General features: G+C 41.7%; 1 protein-coding gene across 2 annotated transcripts; it reads right to left on the bottom strand.

Moving 5' to 3' along the window:
- Window positions 1-1,956: 1,956 nt before the first annotated feature.
- Window positions 1,957-23,309, bottom strand: LOC106584326 (RING finger protein 11). Of its 2 annotated transcripts, XM_014169478.3 has the most exons (4): window positions 22,794-23,309; window positions 8,589-8,664; window positions 8,290-8,453; window positions 1,957-7,884 (listed from the first exon to the last, which is right to left on the bottom strand). In XM_014169478.3, exons 1-4 carry the CDS (start codon window positions 22,883-22,885, stop codon window positions 7,713-7,715), a joined length of 504 nt encoding a protein of 167 aa, XP_014024953.2. In that variant the 5' UTR covers window positions 22,886-23,309; the 3' UTR covers window positions 1,957-7,712. The 2 variants fall into 2 exon arrangements, with proteins under 2 accessions (XP_014024953.2, XP_014024955.1); XM_014169480.3 differs by lacking the exon at window positions 8,589-8,664 and having other exon boundaries at window positions 22,794-23,301.
- Between the last annotated feature and the right edge of the window lie 179 nt (window positions 23,310-23,488).

Below are 23,488 nucleotides of genomic sequence, written 5' to 3'. Positions count from 1 at the left end.
CCCTTGAATGAGTAGGTGTATTTTTTTAACTGACAAATAAAAAATTGGATTTCCAGCTAGCTGATCATTGTCTGCAGCCGGCTCTGATCGTAGTGTAATGAAACAGGCAGCTTGAGCTTGTCAGTGGTGGTCGGTGAACCCTCAACCTTCTGGCATGTAGCCCTGTGTGGCATCGACTGTGCCACTAAAGCATGCTGAAGTGCCAAAAACGATATCCATGTTAATAAACACAGGGTTGCGATAGTTATTGTTATTTGTGGTCGTAAACATTATTTTGAGTTAATTCTATGAGTGGGGAGGGTGTTCAATTTATTTTACAGTACAAGAGTAGGGTCATGTGAAAATATTTTTTACTTTGTGGAGGGGAGTGCATTTTTTTATGACACCTTGAGTTGGACCACCCCCCCCCCCCCCCAGTAAATTTTGATCTGTTTAAAAAGGCATGGGTAGATTTTCCTTTTGTAGTTCCAGATTTTCGTCATTCTTCGGTCGAGTTTGTCTTCATGTGTGCTTGTCAATTGTAGGCCTAAGTAAATCCTTTGATGCAGGCCTATGCCATTAATTTCAATGCATATATATGATTTATCTGGCATAGGGGCCTAGTTAGCATTTGCGGTCAGCTGTTTTATGCACAGGTTACTTTCACATTGATGTAGGCAAGTGAAGTCCAACTTCTTGTGACTTGATAGCATAGTAGGCAGTGCTTGACTTGGGCAGGAGCTCACTGGAGCTGAGTACCAGAACCTCAAATGTTCTACTGCTTGAGCTTCTGTTCCTCATATAGAATCTTAGTTTAAAAGTATTGTGGAGCTCCTGCACCTAGATATAAACACTACCGGCACACTAAATAAGTCCCGAACCTATTTCAGTCCAAGTCAAGCACTGAGCATAGGCCTACATTGTGCATCTGTTTCATGTGGCACTGTATGCGCTGTTCCACAAGTAAATTAGTCCATTTATAATGAGGCTGAGTAGTGGTTGACATTGTCCACACCGTTCCACAGACCTTTGAACCTAATATTGCGGTGATAATTAATGGCTGGGGTCAATTGTTTTTTCTTTTTCTGTTTTCCAAATATAATTTTATTTTTTAAATTGTGTAGAAGTGCAATTATTGAGCTTGAATATGAACTCATCCTCTGTTACTGTATTTGTCTCACTAAGTTGCCCTGCATTCAGTGTTGATCCACATCTACACACCGCTAACACTGTTGATGCAACTTCTGGTCTCAGTACACCCAGCGGAGTAGGGTACTAAAAACTACTTCGACAAGAATAGAGAATCCAGAGAGCCTTTGACCTCTGTGTCATGCCCAACTGTTGGAACATGACCTCTATCTACACTGGGACTTGAATTGGTTACCTTTATCATAGGTATTTCTTTCTGCAGTGTATTCTGGTTCAGGAGAGTGACAGGAGAGCATTCATAAAAGGCAGCTTCCTTCCACAGGCCTTCAGTGTGGCGTGTGCGCTGCAGGGCGGATCAGGTTGTGTAGACCAGATTAGATGTAGTATGGTTTTTCTACTTGAATACTACTCTAGGATTACTACTTGGTTGTCTATGTGCAAAAGCGAGATACATTTCTGGGTTATAGGCTGCAGTGAATAAATAGGTCAATGTCTTATGTGTAAAGCAATTGTGAATGTTGTTTTTCTATTCTGCAGATTGATTCTTATACTCGGTTGGAAATACAATGTGTTCTGACCATGGAGGCAAGTTTATTATTAATGTGACTTCCCTCTACTGGACATACTTTCAATTACAAGTTCAAAATGAGCAACTGTTGGATGGTTAATTCCGGAAATGTAAGGAGAACATTTATATAAACAACACAAATTGCTTGTGTCTCGAGAGTTTGCAAACCAAAATCAAAAGACCAATTAGTGGAAAAAAGATCAGAATTGGCCTGCCAGTAGCCTTAAGACACCATTAAATAAATCACATATGCAAACATGTTCCATAGCATAGTTTTTATTTATTATTTGCCTGTAGTACATATCATATGCATATGTATACTTCACAAAGACAATTCTTACAGGCACCCATACAAACACACATACCTTACATATATCTGCCCAGCCTTGCAGTGCATTCCTGTAATTTATGCTGTTGGGGGCAGTGGATAATTTGAAGTACACTATCACATTGTTGCTTCATCTTTCAGGATTTCAACAATCTCTAGCGTCCTCAAAACTCATGGGCAGCAACCAGGCCCTTCCTAGGATATGTCATTTTCAGGCATCTCATCTTTTTCAGCTAGTGTTGGTCCCATGCCAGCCTGGGAGCCAGTCAATAACTCTCTCATAAGATCTAAGGTAATGGAGCTCCACATACCCCCACCCCACACAACCATTATGATCACTCAAGGCATGTTTTCATCTGTATCACTATGTCACCTTACGTGCAAAGGGCATACCTTACGAATGTGACTAACACTTTTTAATGCCAATGAGAGCTGGCAGTGGTGAGTTTAATGAGGGGATTTGATTATCTGGCCTGGGTTACCCCGGTGGGAGGAGTTTGCACCAGCTGAAAAGTGATTGCATTTGTTTTGGAACCGGGCTACGTCCTGGGGCGAGCCAAGTGACCCCTTTCAAAGCCAACGGTGAAGTCGGCTCAAAACAAAAGCGGCGTAGCCTAGGCTAGATTAAGCACGTGGCGCAATGAGTAGGACTCTGTCTATTCACATGCAAAAGTGATTGCTGTTGATAAAAATGCTTTATCTGCCTTCCCAATGAAGGCAGATAAAACGTTATATATTTTATGGAAAAGAGATGTACGTTTCTGGATGGTGCACCATGGTGCCTTGTTGACATCATGACCGAGCAGCGCAGATTACTGTTCGATTTGAGAAGGGAGCTCCTCCCTCACCGCTTTCGCCCGTTCATGTCACGGGCCATAGACCGGTGCTCCGCAGCTTAGGTTAATAGAACTCCCTTATTGTCTGGGATGAGGGGAAAACAGTGATAACAAGTTACTACTTCCTCTGTGAAATATATAATGTACCCCTTTTCAAAATACTACCTGTGATTAAGAAGATAGTGGAAATGGGCATATTTTACCCCCAACTATGAGAAAATATAAAGTTTTAAGAGGTTTTAATTTAAAAGGCAACTGCACTTCCTGATTTGGCCTCGTTTGAGATTTGGTTCAGATAAGAAATGCTGGCGACCATGAGTGAACTCAAAGACGAGTTGGTTTCGGGTTTGGTTTGATATGGGTATCTCGTGTGTGTTCGCAGCTGGGAAGAGTTAGCCAAATCATTTAACTTCAGCCGGCTGGTGTGTGACCCTGGCAAAGTGGATAAATATTTTCATGTTGCACATCTTTTAGTTGTCTCAAACTCTTTCAATATTTATATGAATTTTTAAAATGTATAGTTGATTTAAAATGCTCACAGCAGTAGAAATCCACCTTTTAAATCCAGAGCTTACCCATTATGTTGCACAACAATTTAAGCCATTAAGTAATTGTTTTAGTCAAAGTACAATATATTTGGGCTTGAAGTGACAAATCCAAACTTCCCACTTTGTGCAAATCTGTGAATGCAGTGTCTTTCCCTCTGCTATGACATATACATTATTTCAGCACTGGGTTCTATTTGAATGTTACAACCCACCAATATGGCATTGTTTATTAATCAGAAACAGCTGCAAAGTTATTTCTCTTCGCAACTGAGATGAGCCAAAGAGCCTGAGACATGGAGCAAATTAAAATGGGGGTGCAAACACCTCCCCTTTTTTGACCAGAAAATGATCATAATCCATTGGATAATTTGTCAATTTTCACTTCTTTTTTTAGACTGTCTATATTAAAAAAAATATATATATATATCTGACCATTTTTTTAAATGGTAGAAAAGCATTTTGAAAACCCGCTGCCCCAGTCTCCCCAAGATGAATGGCTTCACTACTTTAATTACATGTCATTTGAGGCGTGCATGATCATAGTCATTGTAGTCTATCATTTCACTTCCACTGTGAGAACCATGAGCACGGGCTGACTTGGCTTTGCTGTACTGCAGCTGAAGCCTTCCAGCAATCTTCCTACCAAAGGTTGCACCGTGTCCATTACAATGTAAAAAAAAAAAAAACACATATTATATTTCAATAGTTATCCATATTACCAGAGCTTCATATTACTCTTTCTAAATATTTATATCCCAAATTCGAGGCCACAATTATTAGAAAATGCCCAAACAGAGATAACAATAGATGGCAAAGTCAAAGATAGAAACCACTGGCCTATCTGTGGCTTTGGTTTTCCCTAAATCGATGCTTATGACAAATTCATCTCCAGAACCAGCCATACAGCCAAGCTGGCTTTTGAATACCATATAGTAAAAACAAAAGATAACATTAACTAGCTAGATAAGGTTTGCAAGATAGCTAGCTAGCTAGATAAGGTTAGCATGCTAGCTACCTACAATGTCAGTGCCTCATTTGTTGACATTTATCAACTCTGTGGAAATTCCCAGACCCAATTTGTGAATAGGTATAAATAGCTTTCGTCATTCTTCGTAGGTGGAACCTAAATGTGCATTTCCTTTCTAGGACAGAAAACTATGTCAAAATAGTGGCGGCAACTTCCTCTTGCATGTAGCTGCGCTCAGAAATGATGATTACTTTGGTGCGGCCAGCTGTGGGCTGGCTTAAAAATAAAATGGAAAAAGGTTACGATACCCTTCAATCCATGACATACCATTTTTTCCTATCATCTCACAAATCTCAGTTTTTGTACTAGACCAACTTTATGACCAAAATTATCCTATTTACACTTTGTAGTCAATTTTGACACTAGAATAAATGTTTCTGACTCATATCACATTGGCCATTTTCAAAACAAGAAGTTGCTTTTTAGGGGTAGTCTTTAACAAAGTACATCTTAAATACTTTCTGATTAAATCATAATGATCACCTCACGAGAGCTACCTGTCCCCATTTTGGAAAAACTTACACAATTTTTTCCCAATATACATTCAATTAAATTTTTGCCACTCAAAATACAGCAACATAATTAATGACCAAAACCATACCCATTATTTGAACTTTTTGCTATAGCCAACTGTGCTGATTGAACAATTGTTAACAGGTCCCAGCATGTTATGATAATACACAAGGGATATTTTCTATTTTTAATTATGAAAACATTATTTACAAGTAGGATAAAAAAAAAAATGCACATACTCAGACAGATGACTCACTACAAAAATCTAAGAAGCTGGGGTGGTTAGCACCATCACATCCAAACCCCTTGCACAACAATGTGATGGCTCATATGCTGAACTAAGAAATAAACTCTAGGGCAGTGTGGCCACCAACCTTTTCTGAGTCAAGATCACTGAGTCAAAATGCAAGCCAAGATCTACCGCTCAGATTTTTGTAATTTTTTTTTACATGACGTAAAAAACCTAAGCAACATTAACCAATTAAAAACAGTTCTGTAGCAATGAGGTTTGTGCACTAGGCTACAGGCCCAATATATTACCACTGCATATTGGCTATGCTTGAATTGCCCTGCCAATGTTGTTCTTCTCAGACCAGTTAGAAATAATATTTTTAAAACATGTTGGTATATGATCGCACCGGTAATAGATCATTTGTTGTATTACTTGTGAGGCACAGCTTATTTTTCTTTATTTAATTTTTTACTGGACTGATGGACTGCATCTGATGGTCAGTCTGAGGGAAAAAGAGGGAGCAGTGGTAATGCTTCCTCTCACCCGTCTGACCGCCCCCCCCCGCTTAGAAAAGGGGACAGTCTTCCAGCTGATGGCGAAACTCAAGTCGCACTGCATTATTTCTGCCTCATGCACCAATTAATGTTGTTACTCCAATGACCAGAGAAAGTGAAATATTCCTTGATATTAAAAAAGACAAGCCGCTAATAATAACAAGGCAAGCTTATTGGATCACTTTGCTATACTCATTCATTGCAGCTGCAGTGCTGGGTGTAGCTTGAGTGGAAGTAGGGAGAATGTGCATTTTATGGCTTATAAAAGTGTTGAACATCGTGTTGACAGTGCTGAATAACACCTTAAACATGAACTTACTCATAAAAACTGCATCTCTTTGCTGTATTCGTTGAGTCTCTCTCTAGGTCATAGTTTTAAACGTTTTGAAATCTCACAGTATTGACTTTGCTGTGCGTTTGATGCGTCTTTTTATAGTCTATGGCTCGAGGAAACTGTGCAGACACGGTTATCTGAGCCATTTGATTGGCCAGCATTAGGCTTATAGGTGCACTGTTGATTTGCTCTACTGGCCTGCCAGGTAGGCAGAGTTCTACCTTCAGACACATGAAATGGTTCAAAAGGGGAACACTTTGCCTTCCCGGGCTGCTGAATCAAGTGCACCTACCACCAACAGCACTAGGGCTGCTGAATCAAGTGCACCTACCACCAACAGCACTAGGGCTGCTGAATCAAGTGCACCTACCACCAACAGCACTAGGGCTGCTGAATCAAGTGCACCTACCACCAACAGCACTAGGGCTGCTGAATCAAGTGCACCTACCACCAACAGCGCGAAACAAATAAAAAAATGAGGAACGCAAGACTTTATTGTTGGGTTTTTTACAGAAATGTTTGGTGATCGACTAGGAATGCTTAGAGATTGACCAGTCGATGGCGATAGACAGGTTGGTGACCACTGCTCTAGGGCATGTGACTAAATTCATGTAAATTAATTCAATGACTCCAGTGTGTATGCATTATGATAAATCATATGGCGTACTTGGTAATAAGATTAAGACACTTGTGCTGAATTGGGTGCAGTAAACGTTGAATATTTCTGATGTGCAATTTAAGAACTGTGCTAAGCAACAGCAGTTAAGGAGCATTATGATCGATAACACCTTTTGACCAAACCCTAACAGGCCTAATCCTTTGTAATAATCAAGTGCAGACCCCAAACCTCTTCATCCAATAGGGACACTTTTTAACTGATTCATCATTAGTCTAAGAAACTCACCAATTAAGGATAAAATGTCAACTTCAGGAAAACAGACCTTACCATTGGGCTGAAACAATTACAATGGTTTGAAAAAAAAAACATGTTGCAGATACTAAATAATGGGGAAAATCTGAAATAATTTTCAAACATTTGTAAGCATATGCTGAACTCTTCCACTGAGACTAGAATAGAAGTGCAAGTTCCTCTGATTTGTGTACATGTGCAATAATCGTTTACTTATCTGTGTTAGTAAATGTAATCCACTGAGCCCTTAAGACGACTTCTGGAACAGATGTTGAGTTGAACACAATGAGGAGAGAAAATATTTGCAGATATCAGTATTTCTAGAGAGAGTTTTGTTGCTTTCCTTCCCCTCCCTTCTAGGGCATTTACTACAACAGTGTGGTAGTGAGAGAGGGGAATTCTGGGTGTGGATGGATGGTGACACGAGACGATCTAGTCTTGATCACCAATATCCAATGTCCTTCCCCAGTCGGGGCTTTCCTGTCCAGCAGACCTGGCCAGCTCAGAGCAAAGGACCCCTCTCTGGATTAGCCATCCATGGCCTCCACCAACCCTCTACAACACCCTTCATCACCACCACACAGCCCACATCTGCCCCCAGAGACCCTGGTTCTCCAGGCTGTTGGAAGTGCTGTCTGCTGGTTGTGGGGGTGCTGGAGATGGAAGCATGGGTGGAGTAAGGGAGTAAGTCAGAACAGCGAGCAGGGGTGGTGGTGGGGGGGTGGTGTTGTGTCTCAGTTGGTCTCGTAGGAGGAGAGCAGCGCAGCATCCACTGGCTCCATGCAGGAGGGGCAGGTGAAGGAGCGCATCAGCCAGTCATCTATACAGTCCATGTGGTAGATGTGCATGCATGGCAGGAACCGGATGGGATCCCCATACACAAAGTCCGTCATGCAAATCACACACCTGCACAGATGGGGAGACAACAGAATGTGTATGATGTGGGATTGAGAAATAAATTGTATCTTATGCAATATTTGCATTTATTTAGTACAAATTGACATTCTGCACCAGTAAGTGATATGAATGTGAATACAGAGATTACACAGATGCCAATTGTCATTCAGTACGAGGCACATTCATCCAACATGATAACACTTTTGTCTTTGGGTGGGTGTTAAGAGGCGCGGTGACTCGACCTTCGCCACTCCCGAGCCCGTTGGGGAGTTGCAGCAATGAGACAAGATCGTAATTGGATCGCAACTGGATATCATGAAATTGTGGAGAAAGGGGGGGGGTAAAAAAATAATAAAGTGTCTTAATTCTTGGAGATTGTGTTTGTGTTTGAGTGCTGGTGCCGGTGGTACTCACTCTCTAATTTTCTTTTCGGAGCCGTCCCTGCCAGCATCGTACACTCCCTTGGGGAGGTGTTGGATGAGGCCAATGCGCTGGGCAATGCGGACCTGCTCCTCCTCAGTCAGCTGGCTGGCCATGCGGGCCTGACTGGGCGTGGGGTGGTACACTGGCAGCTCCTGCTGCATGGCCACAAAGACACACAGAAACATGCACTTAGAAACAGAGACAACTCAGACCTCATATATAACTCGTGGAATAGACAGTGTTTTCCAACCACAACATTCAAGTAATATGTAGGAGGCATTAGAGCTTACGTGGTGAACGACAAAACAGTTGTGTAGCACTGTGGAAATTCCCAGACGGAGGCCTGAGAATAGACCTTGGTAATTACTGAAAACCCAGACATTGAGAAAAAAAAAAACCCCATCACCATCAATGGGTTTACTGGAACAGCAGCAGCTTGTATATTGGAAATATAAATTACAATACCATTACACTGTTTTGCATTCAAACAACCAAGTTAAAAGTGATATGAATGAAGTCAGAGTATCACTGTAATATAACCAGAACAAGTGTATCAGAGGAGGTTTGAAACGCCAGATCCAGTAGGTGGCAATCTTTCCCAAGTCAGAGCAATTTCACAAAAAGGGAACATGGGTGTTTTCAGATCAAATTGCTGTAATTGAGAAAATGCAATAACCAAAGCATTCTATTGAAATCAGTTACCATTGAAAGGGGTGATTGGCAGCAGGTAAGCTATTAGAGCATGCAGACTGAATGTCGTAAGCCCATGTGAGGGTTACAATCACTAAAAGCAGAGTAAAGCACACTTGCATACATTCCTGCAGTCAAAGATAGTCCCATATCCAACACTGATACAATTTAGATGACAAAATGCAGTCAAATAGCTGGCTGTGTCAGACCAACAAAGCCTGCATGATTCATATAGAAGAGAAAATTCAGACCACATTTTCATTCTCATTTCTCACCTCTGTTCTGTTCCACCTTTGTGTTGTGGTTGGCGGATGGTTGAGAAACGAAACTTTTTTTCACATGAAGTCTAAAATAAATAATAAGGTTCATTACCCTATTTAGATAATCAAATCCTGACAGAAACTTGGTCTACTTTTCCCTAAATCAACCATAACTTCACCAGTTCTCATCCTACATACCATCTAATATTACAAACACAGTGCTTACACTGGTTATGAAATCGCCTTTTCCGCTTAGCCATTAGAAATACGGACTGATCTTTTTATTTGGACACAGTGTTACATCAGAACTTTTCATAGAGGCATGGCGAGCATGTCAAAGACCTCAACTTCATGCATTTGCAGATTAACATAGCAAGTATTTTAACACTTAAATTAAGTAAATTAATCTCTGCAGTCAGACCTAAATGTTCTTCAAAGTGACAATATCTCCTCTGATAATCAGCATAATTTAGGCCTAATAAGCAAAAAAACAATCCTATTCCCAATAGTATTGGAAGAGATTATATTAATTTCCAAATACCATTCCATTTAGTTTGTTCCGCTAATTGAATGTAAGTGGAGCATTTAAGAATTACGTAATAGGAATCAAGGTTTCTATGGTGTCCATTTGTCAGGAGTTCACAAAAACCCGTCAAAGCGATAGGCCTAGCAAATGTATGATCTGGGAATCTTCTCAATGTGAGGCTATAATGTACATGATATGGCTCTGTGGTGTGTCTGCATGAAGAGAGTACATGGTCTGTAGAGACCTGTGCTTCCCAATCCGTCCTCTCCGGGGTTATTTCTGTCAGTCTGGCTGTGAGACGAGAGTTCAGACCAGGTCACGGTCTCAGTCCCAGTCCAGTCAGATGTTTAGCTCACACAACTGCCTGCCACACCTATTCACAGGAAGTGACAAGCAGGTTACAGACTAACTCAAAACCAACACTGACCCTCAAATGATACAAGTGAGGCAATGAAGTAGTGAGGACATGCATAGTACTGTATGTAACCAAAAGATGGGAGGGAGTCTCGACTCTGTGGGCTTATAGCAAAACCTGGATGACCAAAATAAATAAGCACCTTTCTTTGGCAAAAAATGAGTGCAGGGTGAAAGCTGTACTTAAAACAACAAAACAGGTTCAGCCCTCAGAATGCAACCCCCTTGGAATCTGCTTAAGCCCTTTCATCAGGTGGCCTCAGTGCCGAGACTGCTGCAAATACATGTCAGAACACGCCTGCCATCTCCACTCTGCCTCAGTCACGCCGAGATGACATCACAGCAGACCAATGGGCTTCAGGCACTAGTGCTGTCTCATGGAAACCTTCCTCACAGTAGTCATCCGAGCTCACCTCAAATTGGATCACAGTCAGTCAAATGAAAGTCTCTGGGTGTAAAATAAGTTATTTTTCTTTGTACACACATTAACTAAATGTCAGAAACATAACATCAAGTATGCAAATGTGAATGGTTCAACTAAAACTTTGTTTTAATAAACGTAAAGGCAAAAAAATGTATATCTTACGTTATTTGCACTGGGCACTGAAGTGTAAAGCAAAAGTGAAACATGAGTGATTAAGGTTCCTGTGGGATTTCAGTCACAGTCCCTCATGCCCTTATACAGTCACTCTGTGCTTTTTTAAAAAGCTGACAGTCAGCATTTAACAAACAAAATGACCAGGACATTAGAATTTTCAGCCCTTAATTCTCTAGTCCCTGTCCACTTGTGTGTGACAAAAACAGGCAGACCGATTATAATTTATTTTTTTTGTTAAGTGTCAGAATACCTTTTTCAGAAGACTAGGGAAAGGCAGTGGCAGCTGTGTGATTGGCTGGGGGTGTTGCGGTGGACCCAGGGGAAACTGGGTCCTGGGGCATCCCTGTTATCCAGTTTAACTTGAAGTCACTAGAATGGACACCCTTCAATTACCTAATCAGAAAGCTTGCCAGTGTTATCCGATTTAGTGCCTCAAGACTAAAATGAGACCGAGTGATCATGGCACTTGGCAATACTAAAAACCAGGGCAGTATTCAAATTGTTAATCTCCATAAATAAAAGCATCCACATGCTTCCCATCCAAAACAGTTCAGAACAGTTTGTGCATATATTATGACGGCATTTTGTGACGTTTTTGTTCGTTTTGGTCTACAACAAGGGTTTTTTCGGTTGTTTGTGTGTAACAGTATAGCTTCCGTCCCTCTCCTCGCCCCTACCTGGGCTCGAACCAGGGACCCTCTGCACACATCAACAACAGCCACCCTCGAAGCATCGTTACCCATCGCTCCACAAATGCCACGGCCCTTGCAGAGCAAGGGGAACAACTACTTCAAGGTCTCAGAGCGAGTGACGTCAACGATTGAAAACGCTATTAGCGCGCACCACCGCTAACTAGCACACACATTTTTTCTCGAGGCAGCTGAAGTTTACGCCCCTTCGTTGGCGATTTGTCAACAGTAGGGATTCTTCAATTAAGAGTTTATCATTCAACGAGAGACTAAGTTTTCATGCATATTTTCTTTACTTGAGAAATACTGCAGCAAACATCTTAGATAGATGTAAAATGGCGCGACAAAACTGTATTCGGCAAAAACGTCAATTAATAACAGATTTCTTGAGTTCTCTCAGATTAATACTGACTATTTTGAGGAAGTGTATACTGCCTACGGCGTCTCAAGATGGACAAACAGTAAAACAAATATCAAATCTTTCAATTGAATGTCTTTTAAGAGGGGTAAGCGAGAAGTTGGCCTTGCCTTCATACGTGCCAGATTTCTGTATTTTGAAAGTTACATCTTGAAAACTAGATTGCTGACATGCAAAACATTTAGGGACTATATCAACAATGGACTAATGAAACAAATACCAAAATATGGTTTTTGGGTGGCGTTTTCCTTTAAGGGTAATGGGTGAGCTGAAGATAAGTGTTAGCATGAGGAAAAGGGGAACAGCAGAAAGACAGACAGCTCATTGAAGGAGAGAGAAAGAGAGAGCTGAGCCACAGAGCAGATCTATGTGCACTGCCAAGCCCCGGGCAGCCAGGCACTCAGCAGACAATAACGGCTGCCAGCCTTCCCCCACCAACTCACTGGAGATAAAGCGATAGAGAAAGCGAGATAGGAGAGAAACAAAACCAAGCCCTACCATCCTCTCCAACCCCTCAGCTCAGACAAACCGGCATACAGATGCGTCCTCTCAGCCTGCAGTCTGAATTCCAGGACCGTGCCCATAACATCCACACAGACCAGTAACCACGGGGACCCTGCCACTCCCACAGTGGCTTCCTCCAGGGAACAAACAATGGCAGGCTCTACTGGCTGCACCGTTGAGCCTTGTCTGAGAGGCTGGCACTGAAGCACAGCCCGGGAGATGCACAGCAACAGTGACACACACACGCTTCATGCTCCACAGATAAATGTTGGAGCGCAGCCATCCAAGCCTCTTTTGATAAAGAGAAAGCCTGATTACACAGATTGTTCTTCAGTAGGTTTTCAAACAGCAATGCCATCAGTGATGCAAAGATGCTGCTTTCACAACAAACAAATCTTCAGGAGGTTCCTGAGGAAGAACTTAAAAACACTAAATGTACTGTACACCCTCGTAGCGTATAGGGAGGGACACAACGGGACAAAAACATCACTGGATGTTGTGTTACATTTTCTCATAGGAAAACCTAACCAGATTAGTCATGTCACATTATTGGATCGCTAGCACTTACAGAAGCTGTGGGTATGAAGGGGGAAATGGTGGGTTCTCGGTAAACAAGCAAGTGTAGATGTAACAGCCAATCAAAGCCTGTCATTACTAAATGTGTAATGTGATAGGCATTTTAACAAAATACTTGTTTTTATAAAACATAAAAAAGGTAATCCGTCATCTTCCTCAAACCTTTCTGAGAAGGAGGGTATCTGATTTTATTGGTCCTCAACTCGTGGCTGAGACACTTCAATGTGGATAAATAGAGTTAGCCTGCTCCGGAGCAGGTTAGTTCTGAAGGATTCATTGCTATAGAAATGTACCTGGCTAAAAGGTGAACCACCTTTGTGGCACTGGTTATCCTGAGTTGAACTCTGAGTTGACCAAAGTAACCTCGCTAACTCCTCAAACCTGATTCGTAGTATTGGGCTCTGGGGATCTCTCAAACAGGAACAGTAAACACAATCCACTGGCTGGCTCCATGTTGGTCGAGGCTGGCCTTGCTGACAACATCCTGTTTGTGGGCAATTCCACGTTAATGGAATTATGCTGAGACTCCCATTTTTCACTTTAAAATGTATGCCAAACAAAATATATTGATTTCAAAGTTTACCCAGCACACAACTCTATGACTACTTTGAAAAATGTACACGGTAAGAAAAAAAACATCACAGTTAAATATATTGTTTAAGCCACAATGACTCTCATTTTCGAGGGAACATGTCCCACATTGTGTTCATACTTGGAGAACGATAAGAACATTTTACCTTTACAGTATCATTTGAGGGTTGTTTCTCTTGAAGCAGTAATCATATAATTTAGTACTTCCACTGGTAGAAAACTATTCCCAGTTACCAGAGCCTGGGATAAACATTTTATCATAAAAATACACAATTGGATACTTTATTGCTGATTTGCAATGTTACAGACAGGACACCCTGTGTAAGACAGTGCAGTACAACACGAAAACAAGTACAGTAACTCTGATAATGAACATCTATGAACACTTGAAAGCATAAAGGAAGATTCCTTTTCTTTTTTCCATCTCCTATCCTCAACCATTTCCATGGAAGCACAGCCAGGTCAGGTGAGGCTAGACAACTGGTTCACTGTGGGAGTGGGAGACCAAGGATCTGCCGGTGAGCCATTAACAAATAAAATCAAATTTAATTTGTCACATGCGCCAAATACAACAGGTGTAGACCTTACTGTGAAATGCTTAGTTACAAGCCCTTAACCAACAATGCAGTTCAAGAAAAATAAACAAAAGTAAAAAAAATTCTAATAACGATGCTACAGAGGGTACCGGTACCGAGTTAATGTGCGGAGGTACAGGCCAGTCGAGGTAATTTGTACATGTAGGTAGGGGTAAAGTGGGGGTAAAGTGACTGCATAGACAACAAACAGCAGCAGTGTAAAACAAAGGGGGGGGGGTCAATGTAAATAGTCCAGGTGGCCATTTGATTAATTGTTCAGCAGTCTTATGGTTTGTGGGTAAAAGCTGTTAAGAAGTCTTTTGGTCCTAGACTTAGCATTCCGGTACCGCTTGCCGTGCAGTAGCAGAGAGAACAGTCTATGACTATTTTTTGGGGCCTTCCTCTGACACCGCCTAGTATATAGGTCCTGGACATCACGCATCAGCTGTTATTGACAAATAGACACCACCCCCCCCCCCCCCCCCCCCGTCTTATATTATACGTGTCGTCGTTCAGCCACGACGAAACATAAAATATTACAGTTTTTAACTTCTCTAGGGTAGGGGGAAGCATTTTCAAAGCCGGACGAAAAACGTACCCAAATTAAACGGCCTTCTACTCGGGCCCAGGAACTAGAATATGCATTATTAGTAGATTTGGATAGAAAACACTCTGAAGTTTCTAAAACTGTTTGAATGATGTCTGTGAGTATAACAGAACTCATATGGCAGGCAAAAACCTGAGAAAAATCAAACCAGGAAGTGGGAAATCTGGTGCTTGTAGTCCTTTCAAGTCATTGCCTATCCAACACACAGTGACTTAGGGTTCATTTTGCACTTCCTAAGGCTTCCACTAGATGTCAACAGTCTTTAGAAAGTTGTTTGAGGCGTCTATGGTGAACAGAGAGCGAACAAAGGAAAGCACATGAGTTCATTGGCGCGCATTCACGTGAGGGGTAGCTGTGTTCCAAAACGTTTTTCAAGACATTGGAATCGTCCGGTTGGAATATTATTGAAGTTCTAAGTTAAAAAGGCCCTAAAGACTGATGCTATACAACGTTTGACATGTTTGAACGAACGTAAATATAACTTTTTTTGACTTTTCGTCTTGACATTTTGCCGCACTTCCTACACTTGGAGTAGCTTACTGAACGCGCAAACAACAAGGAGGTATTTGGACATAAATTATGGACTTTATGGAACAAAACAACTTTTATTGTGGACCTGGGATTCCTGGAAGTGCCTTCTGACGAAGATCATCAAAGGTAAGTGAATATTTCTAATGCTATTTATGATTTTAGATGACTCCAAAATGGCGGGTATCTGTATTGCATGATGTGTTTTTCTGAGCGCAGCATTCAGATTATTGCAAAGTGTGCTTTCCCCGTGAAGCTTTTTTGAAATCTGTCACAGCGGTTGCATAAAGGAGATGTTCATCTATAATTCTTTGAATAACAGTTTAATATTTTATCAACGTTTATGATGAGTATTTTAGTAAATTGTTGTGCTGATTCACCGGCAGTATTGGAGGCAAAATATTTTCTGAACATCACGCGCCAATGTAAAATGCTGTTTTTGGATATAAATATCAACTTGATCGAACAAAAAAATGCATGTATTGTGTAACATGATGTCCTAGGAGTGTCATTGATGAAGATAGTCAAAGGTTAGTGCATAATTTTTGCTGGTTTTCTGGTTTTTGTGACGCCTGTCCTTGCTAGGAAAATGGCTGTGGTTTTTCTTGTGTTGGAACTGTCCTAACATAAATCTAACTTTATGCTTTCGCCGTAAAGCCTTATTGAAATCGGACAATGTGGTTACATTAAGGAGACATGTATCTTTAAAATGGTGTAAAATAGTCGTATGTTTGGGAACTTTGAATTATGACATTTTGTGGTTTTGAATTTGGCGCTCAGATTTTTCACTGGCTGTTGAATACTGTGAACCGTGGGTGGGACGGTAGCGTCCCAACTCCCCAAGAGAGGTTAATGTCCCGTTGGTAGGATAGTCTTAATCGTAGATCCTGCACGTTGGACTCGTTAAAGAAAAATCTTCGTCCAGTTCCAATTCGAGGCGAGTAGTCGCTGTTCTGATGTCCAGAAGCTCTTTTCGGTCATAAGAGACAGTAGCAGCAACATTATGGACAAAATAAGTTACAAACAATGCAAAAAAAATGTATCATAATAAATACCATTTTAGCACAGTTGGTTAGGAGCCCGTAAAACAGCAGCAATCCCTTCCGGTGCCACAACAGAGCAGCGCCACACAAAAACACATCTGGGGAATTCACTGGTAAAGAATTATGACCTTGGGTATGCATTTTAAATCATGAATTTTTAATTTTCCTTTCACCATTGTTACATTTGTGTGAAGGTGAGCACCTTAGACATTGTGAAGTCAGCATCTATGCCGCTCAAAGCTTTGTTTTTGCTATTTTCATTCCTTTCCCCTCTTCCCTAACTCTCACACCTTTCTCTCCCTCCTGCAGCAGGTCTGACAGCTCATTAGACGGCCCCTCCAAAGAAAACTTCCTCTTCACAGTCCGAACTGGGCTCGCCGGCTCAAAGCAAACGCTGACAAGACTTCCAATCACCAGAGAAGTGTCTGTGATACATGTTCTCTCCTCCTTTTGCCTCTACTGCTTTTTCCTCTGTTCCCTCCAGGCCTCATGACACCTTTGAGGGGAGATTTAGTGTTAGTTCTCAGTCCAGGGCAGCACACGCTGCTGGTGAGTCTTAGATCATTCTCTTGCCTCCAGCCCTGGCATACACAGCCAGGGACAGGCAGGCAGCCTTATAATGTCTGCAAGATGTTCGAGCCAATGAGGTCTGACCATAAAACACTGACAACAGGATAATGGCCTTTGTGCTAGACTGAATATGATTAATAAAACAGGGCCTCTGCTCTGTCATTGGGTGAGGGATAACCAGTGCCACAGTCATGCCAGGGAACCTGATGACTGTAGCTACAGTGACGGGACCTGCTTTTCACTCTGGCCCAATCCTATCACCCTCTCCACTGGCCGAGTCAGACAGCGATGAGTCAGCACACTCGCCAGCTGCTTTCCAAATTACCACTCACTTTGCACACCCCTCCCTCCCTCCCTCCCACAACAGACCGCAGAGTAAGAGTAAACTGCCTGAGATTATTGTAGGCAAAAATGTTGTAAAGGCTCATTTGTGAACGTTGGCAGCTTCTACTCTGAAGGTTTGATGATTATAGATATTTGCATTTGTAACTTAGAGAAATTGTGCAGTAGTTTAATGAAAATAGCTAAGAGACGTGCAGCTCCAAGGCTGTCCAAACATACCAAGCATGGACAGGTCTCTGTTTAAGAGAAGAAAACACTATCGAAAATGCTTCAAATCAAATCTCATTGATCACATACAGTTGCAATAACATCTGCTGACTATGTGTAACGAAAAGCTTGTGCTTCTAGTTCCGACTGTGCAGCAATATCTAACAATTCCACAACAAATACCTAATACACACAAATCTATGTAAAGGAATGGAATAAGAATATAAATATATGGATGAGCAATGACAGAGCGGCATAGGCTAAGATGCAGAATACAGTATATACATATGAGATGAGTAATGCAAGATATGTAAATATTATTAAAGTGACTAGTGTTGCATTTATTAAAGTGGCCAATGATTTCAGGTCTGTATGTAGGCAGCAGCTTCTTTGTGCTGGTGATGGCTGTTTAACAGTCTGATGGCCTTTAGATAGAAGCTGTTTTTCAGTCTCTCGGTCCCCGCTTTGATGCACCTGTACTGACCTCGCCTTCTGGATGATAGCGGGGTGAACAGACAGTGGCTCGGGTGGTTGTTGTCCTTGATGATCTTTTTGGCCTTACTGTGACATCGGGTGGTGTAGGTGTCCTGGAGGGCAGGTAGTTTGCCCCCGGTGATGTGTTGTGCAGACCGCACCACCCTCTGGAGAGCCCTGCGGCTGTGGGCGGTGCAGTTGCTGTACCAGGCGGTGATACAGCCCGACAGGATGCTCTAAATTGTGCATCTGTAAAAGTTTGAGAGTGTTTTTGGTGACAAGCCAAATTTCTTTAGCCTCCTGAGGTTGAAGAGGCGCTGCTGTGCCTTCTTCACCACACTGTCTGTGTGGGTGTACCATTTCAGTTTGTCCGTGATGTGTACACCGAGGAACTTCAAGCTTTCCACCTTCTCCACTACTGTCCCGTCGATGTGGATGGGGTGTGCTCCCTCTGCTGTTTCCTGAAGTCCACGATCATCTCCTTTGTTTTGTTGACGTTGAGTGAGAGGTTACTTTCCTGACACCACACTCCGAGTGCCCTCACCTCTTCCCTGTAGGCCGTCTCGTCGTTGTTGGTAATCAAGCCTACAACTGTTGTGTCATCTGAAAACTTGATGATTGAGTTGGAGGCGTGCTTGGCCACGCAGTCATGGGTGAACAGGGAGTACAGGAGGGGGCTGAGCACACACCCTTGTGGGGCCCCAGTGTTGAGGATCAGCGAAGGTGTTGTTTCCTACCTTCCCCACCTGGGGTTGGTCCGTCAGGAAGTCCAGGACCCAATTGGACAGGGCGGGGTTGAGATCCAGGGCCTCAAGCTTAATGATGAGCTTGGAGGGAACTATGGTGTTGAATGCTGAGCTATAGTCAATGAACAGCATTCTTATATTAAGTATTATTTTTTACATTTATTTAACCTTTATTTAACTAGGCAAGTCAGTTAAGAACAAATTCTTATTTACAACGACGGCCTAGGAACAGTGGGTTAACTGCCTTGTTCAGGGGCAGAACGACAGATTTTAACCTTGGGACTCGATCTAGCAACCTTTCGGTTACTGGCCCAACGCTCTAACCACTAGGCTACCTGCCGTATTCCTCTTGTCCAGATGGGATATGGCAGTGCGCAGTGTGATGGCGATTCCATCGTCTGTGGACCTATTGGGGCTGTAAGCAAATTGAAGTGGGTCTAGGGTGACAGGTAAGGTGGAGGTGATATGATCCTTGACTAGTCTCTCAAAGCACTTCATGATGACAGAAGTGAATGCTAAGGGGCGTTAGTTATTTAGTTCAGTTACGTTTGCATTCTGGGTACAGGAACAATGGTGGCCATCTTGAAGCATGTGGGGACAGCAGACTGAGATAGGGAGAGATTGAATATGTCCAGCGAGCGCCCAAGGCAAGCGTCTTGATTGGAAATGATGCATGCTCTAAAGAAGGTCTCTGGCCATCCTTTGTTCAAGCCGTGGTTCAAATAGGGCTGGATGATATATAGAAATCATTCCAATGTTTGTTTTTGCGCGATATTACAAAAACCTGTATAGCAAGAATCTATTTCTTTTTTTATTATGTTTTTATGAGTGTTTATGTCCGCTTGTTCTTATGTCGTCTCATCTCCTTTGCTCCTTCTGTGCTTTGTGCACCTTCCCATTTACACCAGAGATCAGTATATAATAACGAGACGCTCATGTCTACGCCCTAACAATGGGAGTTGTTGTCCCAATGGCGGAAGGCAGGCAACAAGCTTAGGTCCAAAAACAAACTTAGGTCCAAAAACAAACTTAGGTCCAAAAACAAACTTAGGTCCACTGAAATGCATTGGTGTTATTTTGGACAGATTTTGGCGAGAGTGAAACCTCTCGCTTCACCTATTCCTCTCTGGCTGTGTGCATCTTCCCATTCACACCCCCCCCTCAATCCCCTCCCTCTGCCACTCACAACAACAAAGATGAGAGATCACTCCTTCCTCTCCGACAAGCGGTTTCAACTCGCTGTTTGCATTTGAGGTTTGGTCCAACAGAATCGGTCATATGAACACCGAAAGTCATTGAGACATTATTTTACTGTAATAGAGAAGTTAAAATGAATATTGTTATAAAGGTTATGTTTCAACTCCTCAAATTGCACGCAGAGCAGACATTACTAAAAGGGGAGTATCAATGAACATTGAATCTCGAAAATTAATGTTCAGTTTGTCTCACGTGGTATTGAGGTACCATGTACCGATAGCAGAATTTTCGACAAAGACTGTTATACTAGCTCTCTGGTCTTTTATAAATGTACAATAAGCATAAAACACTATGTAAGGAATTGGCAACTCATTCTCATTCTGAGAAATAAGGTAGATCACTTGATTTCATCATCTGAACAAAGTGGACGGGCCAGCATGCTGTTCAAACAGTTGGAGATGGACAGAAGGGTGTGTTCATAACAATTCAACTGTTCTACCTTGTTAGCAAATATATCCAAGTTGGCTAAACTTGAAATATAAAGATTAGCTGGCTACTCACTAGCACATAGGCCTGTGCGTGAGAGATTGTTTATGAGATCTGTGTTCATTTTCTATAATACCTGCTACAAGAAGTTCGTCATTATTAGTGAATGTGCATTATTCATGGTTCTGGTTAAATTTGTAACAAAAAAGCATTTTCATAGAGTGATTATAGCAAAAAAACAGGTTAAACTATTTTTTATAAAATAATTAAATTATTAGTGGGTCTCATAGTTGTGGAAGGCTTATATATATATATATATTTTAGCCTAGGTATGAATTCCCAAACCCTGAATTCATTCAATTATTGCTGACTGTTTGAAATGCAGTGTATTTGACCTTAATTTGTCAACCAAGCTTAATTCGAAAATATTCTATTTATTTTTAGATATTGTGAATCACCCATAAGTTAAAAAAATAACTGAGATATCGCCCAACCCTAGGTTCAAACAAGCTTCTTAATGTTGAAAAATCCAACAAGCGCCTCAGCTATATAACCAGGATATTGCACAACGCTGCCTGCCAATCTGTTACAGGAAAACAGCTCCAGACTGTTGAATTCCAGCCCTTTTTCATTAATTCCTGATCCTGGACCCAAGGGACTCAAGTAAACACAGAGAAATCCTGAGAAAAAGCGAGTGGCTGCTGGTGGTTTCCATCAGAAAAACACAGGATCTGGGGTTTGTGTAAATCTGCATTTCTGTGCTACGTAATGTAATTTATTTTGCTTGTTTACTATTGTATTATTATAAAGTCTAATCTGGACAGATGCCACTGGTTAAGAGGCTGTATTCCCTTGGCTTTTAAGTAGTCTCATGGTTATTGTAGGTCTTTGCATTTTGGTGACATAAAGAAGTCATTTTTTATTAGGTTCTGTACTCCCTTATAACGTTGACATAGGAAGTCAACTTTTGGGCTCAGACACACCAATGGCGTTTGCTGACCGAGAGTACTTAGCACCTCAATGTAATGTGCAAACAGTGTGTGCGCCGATTTTACATGTATAATCGTGTGAAAAAATGTCAGAAGTCTACAGCAGGTTGTCCCTAAACCACAGCGTGCTGAAAGATCGGCAGACGAATGCTAGCTCCACATTCGGTGCGATGTGTGTGAGCCGTAGGTTCTACCTGTTGGATGGTAAGTTGTTTGGAATGTCAATTTTTAAAGAACAAAGAGATATTCTAAATGTAGGTTCGTGGAAAATCTAAACCGATAAGTTACAAGGAAAATTACTTATTGAACAGGGTTGGGAATTGGTATGCATCATCATGCAATCTGTGTATGATTTGACTTTATATTATCTTTTACCATATGTGTGTCGTACAGTCTTGTAATAGTTTGGTAAGGCAAGCCATGGCCCGTGTCAGCCACGGACATGGGATAGCTTTACTGGAAGGGTTCAGGCAGGGGGCCCTCCAGTTCTCAAGTTCTGTGCATAACCTGCTTATCTTCTCATTTGAGATGGGCCATTAACCTGCTGACACTCATTCCTTCCCAGCTAAAGTCTAACATAACAGGTCCGAATTACAGAAAAGGAATCAAGATTTGGGAAGGAAAATATTGTCACAAAAAAATGAGGGAGCACCAAGACTGTGCTGTTTTCTCATTGGCACAATAGTTCAATCTGTGTTCTCCAATGTAGGCTGTTGCCATTGTCTGTACCAGGAAGCTTACAGGTTCTGATGATCATTCTGCTTTTGATTTCATCTTTCTTTAATTGTGCCAAAAGCAAAGATGGGAGCTTCTGTAGTTTTTGGTCTAGGTCTATATCTGGTATACTGTTACTCTCCCTTGAGCAACAACAAAAGATATACAAAAAAAGCCTGCCTTTGTCTTGTCTCTCCCTCAACACTTAAACTGCATTCCAGCAGTATGAGCAGCTCCAGTCTCTTTTTGCTGTAGTGTATAAATACTAACCTGTTTTCATAAAATGCATAACTAGATAACTTTGCATTGTATGAGTCCCTTTTGAGTCAGTACTATGTGATCACGATGACGCTACGCTCTCTAATGGAGGACGACATGATGGTCTGATAAAAATAAAGGCTGCAGCAACAGTCAATTTATGGCACTCTATCCCTGTAGAAATATAACAAGAACAACGATGACACTGCAATAGAACAGGTAGTTTATGGCTGTGTGCAGCATTGATAAACAATGTAAAGCTGTATATACCTGCCATATCTCCCAAAGTCAGCTGATTATGACTGTTTGTTTACGTGAACATCTGAAAAACATAACTGGCTGGCAAGCTATAGCATGCTATTTGTATTTACTTTGGTAGCCAGCTGCAAGCGCCACGTTCCTTTGCATGTTGAACCTTAGCTAGCGAGCAAACCAGTACTGTAGCTAACGTTACATTATTAGCTAACGTCGCTGGCTAATCCGGGTGACCTACCTGGTATGGTGGCGGTGGTTCCTGGTCTGTATCTGCCCCGTCACCATAACTAGCTCTATCCGATTGTGATTCATGAAGCAAGGAAATGTCATCCGAGGTTGGAGATTTTAGACAATTTCCCATCTCCTCTTCAAACTCCTTATTTATTTGTCACTTTGCAACGTCTACAGGCCACTTTCCCTAACCTTTCAGTAAAAATAAGCACCGTATGCACTATGTAATCTTATTGACATTAACACATTGCAAATCATCTAACAAGCCACGAGAACTGTTCTTGTTCAACACAAACAAAACATGCGCACACAAAGAGCCAGGCAAGCTGATTGATACCCTGGCGCGGACGACCATCTAAATATGATTGAGATTGTTTGTTTATTTTACGCCTGCTAAGTTAGGCTATTCATTAGCTAGAACTCTCACAACGCCTATGCTCAAGTTGAACAAACTTAATCATTCATGTCCTACAAACAACACTTCCTTTTTAGATTTGAAGACCCTCTGAAAGGGGCTTTCCAGCCCATAGAACATGAAACACCGCCCCTTGATGCATGGACCAATCAACTGCGATCTATATTAAGCAAGCTACTCCACCATCCCACCAATCAGATGGTTGTTAAAATAATATTGCTGTGTTGTTAAAATTGTGTTGAATTACAATTTGACAAGTATGTAGCTAAGTACAGATAGTTGTTTGA

The sequence above is a fragment of the Salmo salar genome, chromosome 23 (assembly GCF_965601325.2).
Source record: "Salmo salar chromosome 23, fSalSal1, whole genome shotgun sequence".
Lineage (NCBI taxonomy): Eukaryota > Metazoa > Chordata > Actinopteri > Salmoniformes > Salmonidae > Salmo > Salmo salar.
Note: the sequence above shows the minus strand (reverse complement) of the source record. Positions and strands in the feature narration are given on the sequence as shown.